Here is a 17689-nt window from a genome sequence, read left to right on the forward strand (position 1 = left end):
AATTTTCTTATTAAAAGACTTTGCACTCTTTCCTGTTTGTTTTGCAGGGACATAATTTTCATGTTCATAGGAAAAAATGTCTCCTCAAGACAAAATAGTACCTTCTTCCAGAATCCATTTAGATGCTTATTTTCCTCACTTCTTCTGGTTCAAGTCAGGATATGGTCATTCCACCCTTCTCACTCCTCCAAGAAATGTTCTTTCTCCATGCTCAGCAGTAGATAGGCCCATGTGGGGTTTAGACTACAGAACCCCCAACACATGACTATAAATTAAATCATCAAAATAACAACTTGAGATCAAATAAATCCTTCTTCCTGGCCTTTACAGTGCTTTAGGAGGCTGTCCACCTAGCATCCTGTAATTTCTCTGGGCATTGTAAAAGGAGGATATGCAACCCTGGAGACTAGGAATCTCTTTAATGATCTACTTCAGTTCAGATTCATGGACTGCTCGCACCTTAGCACAGGCTTGCTTTCCCCTTTGCTGCTCTCACACCATCACTGCTCCTGGATATGGGACCATCTGTTGTGGTGGCACCACAACAGCAACAGTGATGGGCATGAGAAGAAAAGGTTTTCTGAAAAAAATTCTGATTCAGATTAAAAAAAATAGGGACAGATCATGCTTAGGGCCAGTCCATATTTTTTGTTTCTTAGGCATTAGAAATCAGAATTTTTCTAAAAATTCATCCGAAGTTACTCTGAAAGTAAAAAGAATTCACAAAGCTGGTGTTGATTTAGACCTGTGCTATATCAACAGAGCACCTTATCAAATTAGAGGACATGGCAAAACAGGACACTGGTCTCAGATAGCAAAGTTGAAAGCCTACTAAGCAGGAGTAAAATACTATAAACACTACTCTTAATGTATATGCCTGTATATTCTGAGAGCTGTCGTTGTACCAACAGCACAGCTCTGCTGTCTTATGCAAAGTAATCTCAGTGCAGTAGTACACTGGAATTTATAGCTGGAGTCATGTGTTTTCCAAGTTGCCCGGAAGCACAACTGTGTTTTCTCACCCTTAAGGGAACTGGAATTCAGTTCCCAGCATTGAGCTGTTTCCCTAAAGCTGCTAACACTGGATCTGTGGATGGATATGGGTTAATATTAACTTGTCTCATCTGGAGGCACAGGTGATAACTGCTTTGGAAGGCTGAATTTAATTCTAAATGATGAAAGGAATAGTAGTAATGGTATCAAAACTGCACGGTGGTGGAAGTCTTAAAAAAAAGCAAAGGATGACTTCATATAAATGTCCTTTTCTGAATGCCCAGCCATTACCTTCTGAAACAGAGAGCTCAGCCAGTTTGTGTGGCAGGTCTGAAGTCCCAGCACCAGCAGGAGAGCCCAGGATATCTGGTAAGGCGTTTCGGCGGCCTGACCGTCCTGATGAGGCAAAATCTGTGACCACAGGCTCTACATCAGTCATTGCTGACTCCTTTCCTCATAGCAACATCTGCATATGTAACAAACAGAAGGAGAAAACAGCTGTAGCCTGATGGATGCTAATCACCTGCTCAATGGTCAATAGCCAGAGGCTTTGCCCAATGGTTCTTTTGTTATTAAAAACAATACATTTCAATACTGAGTGTTTAAGTTTTATTTCTTCCCCTGGAGAGGATACAAGAGTGTCTGTGCATGTCCTTACCGTGCCATTTGCACATCAGACTAGCACAATAAACAACTCTGCACCAACAAGAAAACTGTGAATAGGGTCAGCAACAGCTGTTTCTGCCAGCCATCTCCACGTCCTTTTACTGTGACCTATTCCCTTCTTTTAAGCGTTTTGCCATACAACCACCTGGAAGAAACTAAAACTCTGTTGTCATACAGTCTGTGTGAAGTAAAGCATGCTTTCCTTATTGTGAATCTTGTTCAGATTCTTATTTAGAATCTTGTTAGAACAAACTCATTTCACAAAGACGCAAACTACATAAAATGACCTCTCAAAGCACAAAATGAAACTCTTTGTAGAATTTCTTTATCCTTCACATATCAAACCACTTGTTTTCCTCTGCTGCTTGTTAGCCTGGTTTAACCTTCACTTGAGCATGTGACTTCTATCTAATAAATAACTGAATCCTGGAAATAATGAAACCAACTGTATTCTGCTCCTGCAATCCCTGTCTCAAAGCCCATTGAGCAGAATGGGAAAACTGAGGATTGCAATGGGCTTTCAATCAGGCTCAGAGATGTTTGCATGGTCACTATCAACAGATGAAGTGTGAACACCTAGACCAGAAGGACACTTGGCTGGCAAGTGGCACAAAGAGTGTGAAAACTGCCCTTAGCAGTCCCAAAAGGGTATAATGCAATCAATTTACACAATAATGTGATAATTAACAGACCAATTTATAATAATTAGGTATCCATTACTCAATTCAAAACAATAGTTACTTGTTCTATATGAATGAAATTTTGTTTGCAATGTGGGAGCAGGAATGTTGTCTCTGTGTAAATATGGTCAACATTTTGTGTGGGAAGGGATACAGATGGTACTGGAGACCAATCTGACTGAAGGCTGTCAGCTTTTGGTTGACAACTGGCTGTATTTAGACTAAGAACTGGATATGGAAAGTGTCAATCATGTTAGTGTTGATCATAAAAGAAGCAGAGCATCACAGTCCCCCTTTTAAAATTCTGCCATGCTTGGAAAATATTATTGCTTTCATTTCACAGATAGAAAAAATTATACAAATAGATATCAAACATTACTTGCTCTGATGTGCAGGAAGGAAAGGCAGAACTTAGATTACTGATACTAACCTGCCATTTCTACCACAAATATTTTCTTTTCTCCATCAAAGTGTCTTTCATCAATCCAAAACCAAGAAGAAATGTTCTTAATTTTCTTTATATCTCTAAGTAACTTGTAATAGAAGCAATGAATCCTTCTTGACAAGAAATAAAGGCACAAGTAGGACTGCTAAGTCTGAGAGGCGACCTGAACATGCAAATAAACTGCTTGCTTTAAAAAGGGCAGTAAGGGCAAGGTCTCACCTGGAAATTTAGCAGAAGGTTCCTGCTCTGCAGAAAAACAGGTAAAATCCAAATGAAACTTTTCCATCAGTGGCAAAATGTAGAAACTATACATGGGCATTCAAGAATGACATTTTTCAGAAAGCAAGTAAAAATCATGGAGTCATCAAGGTTGGAAGAGACCTTTAAGATGATCCAGTCCAATGGTCAAACATGCCTTGACATTCTCAGTTAGATTTAGCATTATACTATCTGAGTGTGAGATCAGCACTTGGCACAAAATATGAAAAGAAGGAGAATGAATCCATGATTATATATGCAGTCTCATGGCTTTTGGGGATATTCATATTTATTAAACTCTAGGTGTCCTAAATCCTTTTCCTCATATGCTCACCACAGAAAGTAAAGAGACTGTAAATTACACTTCAGAACAGAAAATGTTTGGGGTCTCCTTTTGTTTAGTAAAATTGTCAAAATTACTCTCAACGCCAAAATACCAGCATGCTTGCATTTCCTACCCATTTCATTTCATAATGAATTTCATTTCATTAATATGGTGGAGCCAAAAGTACTGTTGTGAGTAGGCTGCTGTTCAGTAAGACCTACAGGATGACATTAACATCAAAACACACTTTCTCTGCATTGGGACTTTTCATCTCCCCACTTTTCACTCTTGCATGGATGTTTTGGCCCCTAAATTATTACTTTTTAAATGGAGAAAATCTGGTCTACAACTCATGCCATATGAAGCTACTCTCTTCTTCAGTACAGTCTGCAGTACAGTTTGCACTTCTGCACTTTTTTCAAAGCCCTCGCTTTCCTCTCCAGCACATATCTTTCTCCTCTGATGTAATCTCCCTTCAGTGCATAATACTAGACAACCCAGGAAAATTATGAAGGACACAGTCTGACGTGCCCCCACATAAGTGAATTTTGATTTATGCACTTGAATAAAAAAGTATGCAAATCTGGACAAATCTAGAACATCTGTCAGACAGAAAATCAGCTGATCATTATCCATCCATCTGGTGGCCATAATTAAAATTTAGTTATCTAAAAATACATCCTTTATATACATAACATTTACCATTAAGGGTTTTTACCTTTGTTTTTTTCTATCTACACTGCACTAGCACAGCATGTTCTCGAAATACGTTTGAAAGATGAGGGACCCCAAGAGGCTTAGAATTGACATTACAAAATGTAAGTCCATTTATAGGTCCATATAACCAAACTTAAGCTCAACTCCCAACATATGACAGACATTATTCAAAGTAGTTTGCAGCTATACTTGAGAGAAATGCCATTTTGTTCATTAATGTTCTAAGGGATTTCTTTAATTTCATTTCTGAGGCTCTCTTTTATCAGTGTTTTCTAAGGCCTACATCCAAGTAAGTATACAGAATTTCTCTGCTCTTCATCTGTTTCTACCTTTACATTTTTTAAGACATTCATTGGAAAATATCTACCTTTCTGGCATCTCCTTGCATCTGTTAAGCACAGTATTATTCATGCCTCTTCACAGAGTAAACAACAATTACAGTGTGCACAGCATCTATTTTTCTCAAATCCATTCCTCCTCCTCCTGCTGCCAGCATCTTCTTCTGCTTCACTGAACCCATTTTGCTCCAGCCTCATCCGAGACAAAGATAATGTTGCCATGTTGCCAATGCCTGTGTGCAGTTGCTTCTCCAAGTTTCCAAATTACTGTTGTCATTTTTCTCCTGTGTGACTGCTCACCAGACTAATGGAGCACAGTTCCAAAAGAACAGTGCCAGATTTCCAAATCACTAAGTTCTGTATTGTGCCAGTTCCCTTTTTGCTGTAACAAAAGCCCAGTCTACCCAAAAGTATAAGGAAACTGGGCAGGGATGGAGGCTGTCTGCAGAGGGTCAATAGTAGGAAGGCAGGTGCACGTCCCAGAAGGGCTCATCTACCAGTTAGGAGACTGAAGGCTATGGCTGGCATCCCAGCTAGCACTCCATCACCAGGACTAACTTTGCAGGTCATTGTTGGGCCAAGACAGTGTTAAGGAGGTTTTGAGAGTATTAATCCTCTCATATGTACCTCTGAAATGCCTGCAGGATCACCCAGAATGCACAACAGACTACCCAGGTGTGCATGGGGGAAGGAAATGCTCTGCTTGTGAAAACTGACTACAGCCAAAAGCAAAACTCAATTAATGATCTATCAGATATTCAGGTAAATGTCCCCAGACAAAACAATGGCAAGTAAACTACCAGTGGCATTTTCTCTAAAAGACAGCTAGTTTGTTAGTCTTTGAGTCTTCTTTTGCTGACAGCATAGCCATCCCTTTGCGGGGAAATGATTCAGAATCTGGTGAGAAGGTCTTTAAATAAATGACAGGAAAAGAACAAATAATTCTCCTGAAACAATTTGTGTTGAGGGAAATAATGCTTCAGGGTGCTCAGCTGTGAGCAGGTGCCACAGTCAACATTTAATGTCAGTGTTCCTCACTCTTATCTGTTAGAAAATAGATAAATCACCACCTTAAGTATTTGTGAAACCTAATTTTGCTTCTGATCTTTCTACTGTCTAACACACACAAAACACCAGATTTGTTCTGCTTGGAAGGACAAACTATTCCTCAATAAATATCAAAAGGTTCCCAGCATTGGCACTGTGGCAACTCCACTCCATGCAGGAGCCTGAAAGACCAAACACATTACTCCTTGCTATTCAGGCACTTTTGTCAAAAACTTATGAACAGTCTCTGCCTGTGCTATCAGAGAAAGCTACATTTCCCAAACACTGTTTGTTGTGACTGCCCTTTAGCAGAAAAAAAAAACTGGAAAGCATGAAATCCTCTCACAAAACAGATGAAAAATTCAATAGCCAAGTAGTACTTTCAGAACCAGACTGACTGATTCTGTGTCTTGTGGGTCTCTCACTGTGAGATGCATTTCAGCATCTTAATATATTCAGAAAAAACTTTAGTCCTTCAAGTGGTGTTTAGTTTGTCTTTATTTACTTGTAATGAGTGTTCTCTGTGTACCTCTACCCCAGAAGCCTGTAGGTTCACTTTCTAAGTAAGGAGAACAGAAAACATATTGAATGAAGTGCTTCCCTCTGTGCAACTGAGATGAAAACCACGTCTTCTTGCTATGCAGTTGCCACGCTTTCACATCCACTTCTGCTGCAGCTGCATCCTCATGTCTTTGTCTCCTCTTACCAAAGGTCTCAAAATAGGAACATTCTCATTATACATGCTCACGTAATCATTATGCTTTATCCTGAGGCATTTCTGGACCACAGAAAAGGAAAAAAAACCACCTAGGAACATCCATGCTTTTAAGGAAGACAGCCTAGAGATTACGATGATGACTAAGAGTAACTTGGGCACTTGCATAAATTTTGTGAGAAAAATTTCTCTTATGTGATTTTTCACATCAGGAACATTTGTTACACACTGGCAACCCTACTGCTGGGAAGCACACAGAAAGATAAGCAAGTGTTCTTTACCAATACATCTTTACCATATATATATATATATCCAAACACAGGGGTCTCGATTTTATTTAGGGCTTAGTACAAGAAATCACACATTTCTGGGTATGCAGAAGCAATATAGCTAACTATATGAATACTAGAAGTGATCCACTAAGGAAAAAGAAGTATTTTGTTACTTTTCAGGTTTTTTAATGTATCACTAAACTAGAAACAAGAGTACTTTTTATTATTTTCTGTAAAAAGATGATTTGGGTTTCCTGTACAGAGTTGGCCTTTCTAAGAAAAATGTTCTCAGAAAAATTTTTTGTTTTCCTATGCAGGGAAACTGCTTATATCCCATCTCAGTAAATCTACAGTGAAGAAGCATGTCCTTCTACATATGTTTCAGTCTGTCTGTTACAGCCCATATAGGACGTGATATTTTTGGGATGTCTTATGATTTACTTCTGTTCTGGGTACATGACCTGCTCTACACTCTTGCACCAGAAGCAACATCCTTATCAATAGTGTGCAAAAGCAGCTTCCATACATGATCTTCTTAATACCAAAATGGTCAGACCAGGATATCATGATTGCACCATTCCTCCATTTCCTGCTCTCAGAAGTACCCAAGATCTTAATCCTTTTGTTCAGAAGTCCATAATTTTAGGGCACAGAATCTGAAAAACTTAGCCAAATCTGTAGGACTCTTTTTTCCTCAGAACGGAACTTTGAAACTTTCAGTTGAATTTTCTGATCACTTCCATAAAGCCAATATTATACTCATGGGAAAAACAAGTAGGGAAAAAAAGCAACATAGGATTGATCCTGCTGCCTTTAAGCTTCTGGAGGATGTGCAGATACCAATGGTGCAGTTCACCCTCTACAAACATGTACAGAGGAGAAAGCTTGACTGTGAGCTGCATTTGACCCCTGAGTATGCACAGTGCTCTGATGCACAGGAGAACACACTATAGAACTAATAGCACTTCTAAATAATGGCACCATTTTCTCTTTGTGAAAGAAAATAAGGGAGAGAGGAGAAGGGGTCATGATACTGACAACTGAATCAGAAGTTATCTGCAGTGAGTAATAAATGAAGTGACATTAGTTGAAGGCAGTTGATACCACGCAACCAAGCATGTCACTTTCCAAATGCCTGTGAGTGACCAAGAGCACTGACAGACATAAATGTTAGTCAACTTCATGGGAAACACAATTCAATTCTAACTCATCGGCTGTGCTGGAAAGAAATCAAACACATCCCCTACTATGGAATAAGAAATGAAGCTCAGTGGTAACAAATCAACTGACCAACCTAATTCTTCCTCTTATATTTAGTCCATTCATCCCCACAGAGTTTTCATTTCCGGTTGCAAATGCACACACCAGTTTCTGAGTTCAGCCACACAATTCCAACCTGCTAAATCCTTTCTTAGAATTTGTATTAGGCCTGAAATTCAAGAGAATTTTGCCCACTTTCAGGAATATATATGAGGAGTAATTTCAGAATTAGATAATTTTTACAGCTAATCTTGCCATGAAGAGTCCCTGCAACTACAACATTGCAGTTCAATTTTATTTATGATCTTTTGCACTTTCAAAGGCACACAAGGAAATGAGTATCCCCCAACCTCTTCAATCTCCTTTCTCCTCAGCCATTTGACTGAGAATTCCTTAGGGAAGCATCAAATAAGTTTTTCCCTCTGCTTTGACATCTGCTGCCCCCACATCCCACAAACACTTCTGTAAGACAGACAAGTCTTCTACATAAACCAGCATATGTATGTCAATCTGTATTCTTTGTTAGAAGCAGCAAGGGATTTGGTTCTTTACTTGCCAGCTCTGTAGAAGAAAACTGTTCTGACAAAACCACTTGGAAAACTGAGGCAAGCAAAGAGCTTGAGGCATACTGGAGTACCCTTACACAATGCACTCCAGTAAAGGAATCAGCCCAGTGAAATGTAAAATGCTTTTGTGAGAAGATGAATTTAGAATTTAGCAGATATATGGGAATGGAACAACAAAGGATATATGTGCATATAACCAACATGGCTATGTACCCAAAGTCTCTCACTGGGGAAGGCCCAAATCTCCTTGAGATCTTACTGACATGAATGAGGGATGTTTCCATCTGGCTCAGAGTGAATCCAATTGTACAAGTACATACAGTATGCTCCCAGGAAGGGAAGTCCTTGTGGAAGTGCGTACAGAAGAGGAGTTGTGGAGCAAGAGGAATTTCCTGGTAGCAACACGTGGATACAAAGGGTTGAAAGCTGGGAGCACAAGACTGACAGAGAAGTAAAAACCACAGGGAGCTGTAACTGTGCTTCTGTGTAGAGCAGAAAGATAACCTGAGGGTCTGTGTGAGGCAAAGAAATTACACAGGAAGCTAAAGGGACATGGAAAGAAAGGAGAGCTCTGGAACTTTACTGAGGAAGAAGAGCAAAATCAATAGTGAGGAGTTTCTTTGGAAGGCAAGCAAGATGGGAGGAAGAGGCTTGTTCAGTTCTGAGGAACACTGCAGGAGACCAGCTCTGGTGCAGGATGAGCAGAAAGATGGGCACAATGGAGACCCTACACTTAGCAGCAAACAAGCTAGGTGAAAGTATAACAGGTTTGTTTAGTTTTTTAACGTAAAAAAGTGTTTACTACACCAAGGATTTTTCTTCTCAGGGTTTTTTTGAGGGGGATAAATTATTGTGTTAATTTGACATATGCTACAACACCTTGGCCACCAAATATGTAGTATTTGTGACAACCTTTACAGACTGATATTGTTTGGAGCCCTCAAAAGAACAAGCAGCTCCAATAAGAGCTTCTGCACAGATGTGCATTTTCTTTGCCCTGCAGGCAGCACCATTCCTAGGAGAAAAGTTCCTGTTATTTCATATTAAGACCTCCAGAGTGTCCCTAGGAGGAAGAAGTGGGTTTGGTGAAAGGGTTACCTTTCCATTATGAAACTGGTGAGGGACAGAAGCTTGTGCTTCTTTCCACTTCTTTCCAGCAGTTGGGTAGTAACAGACTGGAAGAAAGCAGGAATTGCAGTGTGAATAGCTGCAGGCACCTTGCTAAGCTCCTAAGCCTTCAAAGCATGGGACCGAGACCATTTCCACTAAAAAGCAAGGACAAGCTCTTAGAAGTACTTTATTGATTTAGCTATGGAAATAAAAACTGATATTTCATTTTGTCACAGCCAGGTAACATTCTATAATTATATATAAAGCCAGATTAATTTTATTTAATTTGTATGATTATTTCTTCTTCACACCTAGAAACTGTATTTTTTTAGCCTGGCTCAGACCAGACCATCCCATCCTCTTCATGGACTTCTTCCCTGCTTATCTCAGTTTCACTTGACTGATGTGGAAATACTTGGGTTTAGCCAGTTTTGCAGTCACACCCCCCAGCATTTCTTCACCTGAGCATAGGAGAGGATACTCTCTGTCTTATAGTTTATGTCTGATGAACACTTTGGAAAAGCTAAAGCCCAACTAAATTCATGAACCATTCTTTTCCCTGATAAAACCTTCCTATTTAAGTTTTTAATTTCTGCATTCTGGTTTCATAGTGCAAGCACACACAAGGCAGAGTCACAATTTCCAGAACAAGAATTACTCATAGCTTTCTGTTCTAATAAAAAAAAAAAATCAAAAACCAAACCAAACAAAACAAAACAAAAAAAAAACCAAAAAAAACCCAACCAACCAAAAAAAAAAAAACCGCAGCAAAAATCCCAACACAAACCAAACCAACAAAAATGAAGTGAAACTTAGTGTTAAATTGCTACTTACTCATAGAGGACTGGAAACAGCATTTAAAACAAAGTAAGCTTAAATCTATTCTTTATTGAGTAGTAAAAGTACTAACATACTAAAAAAGGCTAATTTCATTTTCTTTACCATAGAAAGCTGCAAGAAAGCCTGCTTGTCTTTGTCATAAGCAAGTCTGTAATTCTAACACTCCAAGTTTTTTATTATTCTGCCTGACAGGTAAAGCAGTTGACAACTTCAGCTATTTCAGTAGTGCTTATTCTTGATGGGAATATCTCTACCACCCTTCTCAGCAAGTATCAGTCTGAGAGCCACTCAGATATCTTGCAAACATCACCCTAACACTTCTCTCAAACATGGTTCTTGGATTCTCAGTGCTCTTTGCTTTTGCCATGAAGCTCTGCATAACTATTTCCCCCCAAATTATTCATCTATTTCTCACTTCAATTGTGTCTCATACTCCTCAAATGATCCAGGCTTCCTGAACTATTCTACCGGCTCATCCAAGAGTACTCCTGGAAATCCAATCCAAAAAACCTCATTTGGCATTCTTCGCTGAATAGGATGGTGGAAAGAAAATAATATTTGCTCAATTCAGTAAATGTTTAAATAGTTAATAAAATATTATTTTATTAACTCAGTTCAAGGACAGTAAAAGGTCTTTGATTTTGCTTATATAAGTGAACTATTGCAGGATAATTCTATAAAGCTATCTCTACTGGTCTACCCAAAGGTTTTTCCAATTACATTTTTCTAACTAATAAAAGATAATTTCTTTCCCTAAGAATTTTGTCTTAGACCATCACAGGTGATGCAAAATTCTGCAAAATCATTCTGGTTCAATTTGTCCTCAGGGGAAGATGAACCAACAGAGAAGAGAACACTGTATTTTTCAGATTTAATCTGGTGACTGTTAAAGTGAGCCCAGGCAGGAAACAGCCATTTGGCAAGTGAAGTCTAATACAAGGAAAATGGAGCTAACCTCCAACTGCAAGTCAACCTGGTGCCCTGAAACAACCTTTAATGAGTTACTTAAGTTTCCTACAGCTCTCCTTGACATGTCAGTCACTTTAACACTCACAAAGATGAAAAATCAATAGGACATATGGATACATTTTGAAAAGTTATATGACTTTGCTGCACTGTCTTCAACAATTGCATTTTAAATGAGGACCCTCAGTTCCTTGCTCGGTATGTTCCATTTATACTATATTTATGCTTTAGCATATTTTTTTTTTTTTGCTTCAGAAACAGTATTTCTTCAAAATTCAATGAATAATCCTTCTTTTTAATTTCATTCTCCAGCATACATCATGCTTGCTCTAATACAATTTCACTGAGGTCACAGTTTACCTGTTCAATCTTCACAGTGGTCCTATTTACTGATTTTAATGAAATTACAGCTAGGAAAATTTGCCCCCTCTCATGGTGACTCACCAAGAAAATAGACTGAGATTTGAGAAATCCATCTTCTTTTAGGCTTATAATTTAAGTTAGATAACGACCTTGATTCACAAGACTTTCTCAATTATATTTACAATAGACTTTAAATTGCAAGTAAAAAAATAAATTCAATCAATTACAATTCACTGAGACATATCCTGATAGCAAAGGTTTACAATTTGACCCTGCAGTTCCCCACATATTTCACCTAATTGCAAGGCTTGTATTGCTTCCACTGAAATTTGATAATACAGCCAGGACACAGTACTAGGAATGAGTGCTTTGACATTCAAGAGCAGATCACTGAGTCAGATTTTTCCCACTCAGATTTGGTGAATAGAGTTATCTCCAGGGGATAGGACACCTGATGATACCATCTCTGGTTACCTGTGCACCAGAAAATCTGTGACTGCACCATGGTCAGAGACCACAGGGTATTTACACCCACAGGCAAAAAGGATCAGAATAACAAAACCCTCAGATTTAATCCTCTGCCAGAAGGTTCAGACTGAGGGAAAAGCTTTTTCCACAGAATAAGGAATACAGGGGCATAAGTATTTGAGAGCATCTTATTCTTAAATTTTCTGGAAATAAGCCAGCTAAGTACTGATCCACTGAGTATCACCAATGAAAGAAATTAAATAAATCAAAAATCCACAATTCCACAATCTCTTGAGGAGTAATGAAGGAAAGAAATAGGCTATATGATTATCCATAATGCACATTAAGAATTTTTCCCTTAGAACTTATTTTGGATTAATTTTACACTTCAGGTGAAGGGTTTATCTGCAGTGCTATACTTGCTTCCCCCTTCCTACTTTTAGATGATTCTGTTTCCTCTGCATCTCTGCTGAAAGGATATCATCGATCACAGCAATTTATAAACCTCCTTGACTTTCATGCTGTTTCAGAGTGTCTCTTTTTCTTAGGAGAATAGGTCTAATAGGTAAAATTCATAGTAGCTACAAGCCTAAACAAGTCAGTAAAATACATATGGGATTAATTTGGTTTAATTTCTTTAGCCTTTCAATATACTTCTATTTTATGAACATATGAATCATCTCTATTACGCTCTAATGACCTTAGCCTGGGACACTAAACCAGCCTTCCTATCTTAGGGCTTCACAGTTATGGACCCTTTTTCATAAAAAGAAGACATATTTCAATCAAAATTCTACTCAAATGCTAAGGAAATTATTTTATGGTCTCAGCAAGCTTACTTGGCAATTGAGAAAAATTATTGTCTCTCACAAAATCTAAGTCATAAAAGCAAATCCCTACCTCCAATTATTATAGCCTATCTGTTTTTCAAGAACAAGAACCACAGAACAGACCTTTCCAGGGCATGTATGAGACTGGCAGGCAGGTCATTTCCACACAGTTGAATTAATGTATTTTAAATTAATTCAATTAAAATTATCTCTAATTAAGGCAGATGGCTTTCAAAGAACCTTTTTGATTTTGATAAATGATCCTTCAGTAAACATGCCCAGCTATTGAAACACCTGGATTAAATGCTTTAAATAGGGATCAAAAAAAGGTGTATTTATATCTCAATTGATAAGGAGGCTATGGAAATCACCAGTACATATAGGATGATTTAAAAGTAGAAGGTTAAAGTGTGCTTTTTATAAATTATTTGAATGAAATATTCACTTTCTGTACTGAAAGGGGACCTAGAATAAAAGCTTCTAGCAGGGCCTGTTGTGACAGGACAAGAGATATTTTAAACTGAAGGAAATTGATTTAGATTATACATAAGAAGAGTTTTTTTACAGGAGGTGGTAAAACACTGGCACAGGTTTCCCAGAGAGATTGTGGATGCCCCATCACTCAAAACTTTCAAGCTCAGGTTGGATGGGGCTCTGAACAACCTGATCTTGTTGCTGGTGTCCCTGCCATTGGCAGGGGGGTTGGACTAAATGACTCCTGAAGATCCCTCCCAACCCAAACCATTCCATGTGAATGATTCTAAGTATGGCTGGACCCTTAAGCTGGGATACCATGATACACAGAACCTTTCTTAAACTTTCTTAATTTGCATGGGCCATTGACCCATGGGCTCTCATGGTCTTAAGGAAAGTGAAGGAATGAAAACTAAAATATAAACAAGCAATCAAGTCTTGTTCCTATTTGTCATACAAACAACATTAAGTGGAAGTTCCACATACTGAATCCTTTGGATTTAAAAGTTTAACAATAAGCTTGCTTTCTCCTCATCTTTTTAGTTTTACTTTAATATTCGGTCTGCTATATTCTGAGTGAGAGGTGGGTAATTTTGACATGTTAGAGCAATGCCATTCTTTCACAAGAGAAGCAGAAGCAACAAACAAGGTCTGTCTAAGCAAACATTGCTTCCATTTGGAGCAGAATTGGATAGAATTTTCATCTTGAAAGCTCAGAGGAAAAGGTCAATCTGCACCTCCACTGTGTAGGGATGGTACTATGTAATTCCTGAATCAATTTTAATAAAACTTTTTCACCAGGTCCAGGAAGGACAGAGACCTCTGACTGCTCCTGAAGAGTTGCTTGCCAGTATTCAGGGACTGGCACAGGGTGGGAGGACAGTGAGCTTGAGTTGCTATGGATATGGCCACTACTTTAATCACCAGGTTCTTTGACCCATCTGAAATTTTCACTTTGTGGTTTCACCCTGTAAGCCCACAAGCACAACTTCACTAGGTTTTCTTGCTCTAGAAAGAGCCCATACACAGCCTCAGTGATACAGCACATTTCCCAGAAGGTTAGAAGGCAAGGAAATCCCAGACCTTGCTTGGCTTTATCAGAGGAGGTTTGTTCCTTTGTGCTCTTATCCAGCACTGAGACAAAACCAGTCAAACCCTGACAGCCACAGAGGTCATACAGGCAATGGGACATCCTTCACCTCAACTCCTTCTCTTACCCTGCAAGAGACAGCACCAGCTCAGCCTCCCCTCTTCCTACCCTTCCAAGGCAGCAAATGCCTTCTCTCCTCTTTCTCTGTCCTACAGCAGCAAATCCACATGCTCAGAGACATGCTCTCTCCATGCAGGAAGAGCCAATGTCCCCCTCCAGCCCCCACAAAGCCTCTCCCACCCTGCCCCACAGAAGTACCACAACAAAAGTCCCCACCATCCCTGCAGAGGCTCTTCCCCAGGCAGCACCACAGGTGAATCTCTCCACAGAAAGAGGCAAGAATGAGCAACACAACCTGCGGAGGGGGAGTCAGACGTGACATTTGGAGTTACTCACACCTGCCATTTCAATCCCTTGCTGAAAACACTCTGCTACAGGGGGATGAGGAACCCAAAAGGACCCATTTCCCTTTGTATAAAGATTACTGCTCAGCACTGACATTCTGTAGCCTTCAGATTTTATGTTTAACTGGAAATAATAGCCCCCTGGCAAGCTCCTCTCAAGGTTTTGCAGCCTCCACGACATTTGGTCAGAGTGCGTACCTACTTGTGTAATGTGTGAATTCAGGAACAGCAGAATGATTAGAAACAATGTTTTCCCATCTGCTAAGCTAATGACCTCTCCTAAAATGCCTATGAGCTCTGAACATTTCCTTTTCTAGTTTTGTCAGCATAATCATATTACAGCCTGAGACTCGACAGTGTAAATTAATCTGTCTTCTTTGATTTTTTTTATTTTCCACACAGATTCCTCAGAAGTCTTTTTTTTTTCCTATTTTCTCTTATTAAGCACAGAAAGAGAGAAAAGGCAAAAAACAGGCATTATCACTGAGTGAATCTTTCTGCAAGCTGATACAACTGTTTCTAGATAGATTGAAACCAACACCAAGACCATCTTAGAGGACATACTCTGCAAAGATGTGTCTTTCCCAGAAACACACAGACCTAAGTGCATTCCTTAATGGAAATTCCATAGGAGAGTTTCTTGGGGATTTTTTTTGTGGAAGTATGGGTTGAACATTTCAAAGGAAAGCCTGGAAGTGATACTGACAAGTGTAGATCATTGAGGGATTATGCAGATGTTGTAGTACGCAAAATATTAATTTACTCCTTGTTTCATATACTGGGATTTGTAGCCATTATAATTTTATGAAAAATCCTTTGCCAGGACTTTTCTCCTGAGAAGCTGAGAAGCCTCAGAGGAAAATAAAAACAATAATTACCTGCTGCTGTGGAATGCAACAGGTGCATCTTTGATTGGTCTCATGTGTTGTTTCTAATTAATGGCCAATCACAGTCCAGCTGTCTCGGACTGTCTGGTCAGTCACAAGATTTTATTATCATTCCATTCCTTTCCCTTCTGATGAAATTCTTTCTTCTGTTCTTTTAGTATAGTTTTAATATAATATATATATCATAAAATAATAAATCAGCCTTCTGAAACATGGAGCCAAGATTCTCGTCTCTTCCCTCGTCCTGGGACCCCTGTGAACACTACCACAGGGATTTATTAATGCATTAAGACCTATATATTCAAAAGGTCCAAAATATGAATGTGCTTGTCATGGTCTCCCAATGAGTGCATATCCTTAGAGATGGTGGATTCTCTTTTTCTAAACTTCACTCAGCACTGGAGATGAGTAGAGCCTACATCTCCTCTCTAGAGCCTTGCATGAATCTGAATGGAAAACTGCTGAAAGGGAGATTTCAAGGGACTCTTTTCTGCAGTTGACCTCTTGTTCTCAAAGAGTTACCAAAGATTACAGGCATGGTTAGATTTTTCTCTGGTCTTTTCTGCTGCATCTTTATGTTTCACTTTAAAATAAACAGCTGAAAGGTTTCTTGTATTTCTAAGCTGTGTTTTTATTTTTAAAAAGTGCAGAAATAGTTCTACATTTTCTTGATTGTAGATGAACAGGCACAACCTTCCACTGAAAAGCCCCTGTATGCTAGTCTCTTTTTAAAACCGTGGGTTACATTCTGTTCCTTACAACATCAACCAAACCACTACAGCTTTGTTCAGTGAAATGGGAGGTTTAAGAGAGCACTGTCAGAAAATAAATCCCTGCAGATACCCCCTCCACAAAATCCTTGCTCATGTATGCTGACAGAGGGAAAAAAGTAAGAGCAAGCTTTGTTCCTGCCTGAGAAGTTTCAGCACTCTCCCTCAACTGCAGTCTCTCACATTTGTGATGATTGTGTGAAGGCCAAGGACAAGCAAAACCAACTATTCTTGCTCAGTTCAGGGCTGTTTGTGTCCAATACTCCATCTCAGACTCCTCATGGTCACAAAGAGCTCCAGAAACCTGGCTCTGATACAGATATCTCTGCAGGGCTGACCTGACAGTCTGCATTTTAAGGGCCAAATAAATGGTTTCACCCAATGAATCCCTCTTCCCCTCTGATGGAGGAAAAGATGCACCCACAGAGAAACTGAACTAATTTCTGTACTTCTCAGCAGGGAACTCCCTAAAACACTGGTAGTCACAGCCAAAGAACATAATTTTAACATATAATACAGATGTTTTTTGGCTTTTAATCTAACCACATTTATTATACCAAACAACAAGCATTTCAAAGATGACCCCCGCAGTGTGCAAAACCCAGCAGCAGGAGAACACTGGCAAAGCTACGAACATTTAAATAAAGGGGAACTTCTCTGTTTGCTTAGTCTGTTCAAGGCAGTAAGGAAACAAGCATAGCTCATTAACTAAAGTTCTTTAGGAAAGGCAGATGCTAATGAAACCCTGTTAAAATGTTTTAAAAACAGCTCAAAAGAGGTACAGAATACAATACAGCAAATGAGAGCATAAGAAAAAAGCTACTTACAGGACAGCAAAAAGAGGAGGCTGATGAATACCAGAAACACCCAGAAACAACTGGAAAGTGATCTCAACGTCTGTCTTCTCAGCTGACTACAGCAAAACACCAAGGGAAAGCTGAACTGTTGCCAAGAAGGAAGACAAACTTGCATACATTTAAAATAAATGAACAAATGACAAATTCACATACAGAGAGCATGCCATACAGGTAGACTTCTGGACTTCAGCCTTTTCATTCAGGGCACTTCTGGTACAAAAGTAAATCCTTAACAACAGTGCCATTAAAGGAATTCTCCATCCTCTCATAATGGAAGGCAAATCCCTC

General features: G+C 39.1%; 1 protein-coding gene across 4 annotated transcripts in view; it reads right to left on the reverse strand.

Moving 5' to 3' along the window:
* PKIB (cAMP-dependent protein kinase inhibitor beta) overlaps nucleotides 1-17689 on the reverse strand; it is a 54372-nt gene that overhangs the window by 3226 nt on the left and 33457 nt on the right. For 3 of the 4 annotated variants that reach the window (XM_071437637.1, XM_071437619.1, XM_071437627.1), the window contains exon 2: nucleotides 1285-1459. In XM_071437637.1, coding sequence (XP_071293738.1) covers nucleotides 1285-1432 — 148 coding nt within the window. In that variant the 5' untranslated portion in view covers nucleotides 1433-1459. Of the gene's footprint in view, nucleotides 1-1284; nucleotides 1460-17371; nucleotides 17458-17689 lie in introns of those variants that run through there. The other variant, XM_071437647.1, reaches the window with a different exon arrangement.

This window comes from Agelaius tricolor, unplaced genomic scaffold, assembly GCF_023055355.1.
Source record: "Agelaius tricolor isolate 1412-34295 unplaced genomic scaffold, bAgeTri1.0.p SCAF_1, whole genome shotgun sequence".
In the NCBI taxonomy this organism is placed as follows: domain Eukaryota; kingdom Metazoa; phylum Chordata; class Aves; order Passeriformes; family Icteridae; genus Agelaius; species Agelaius tricolor.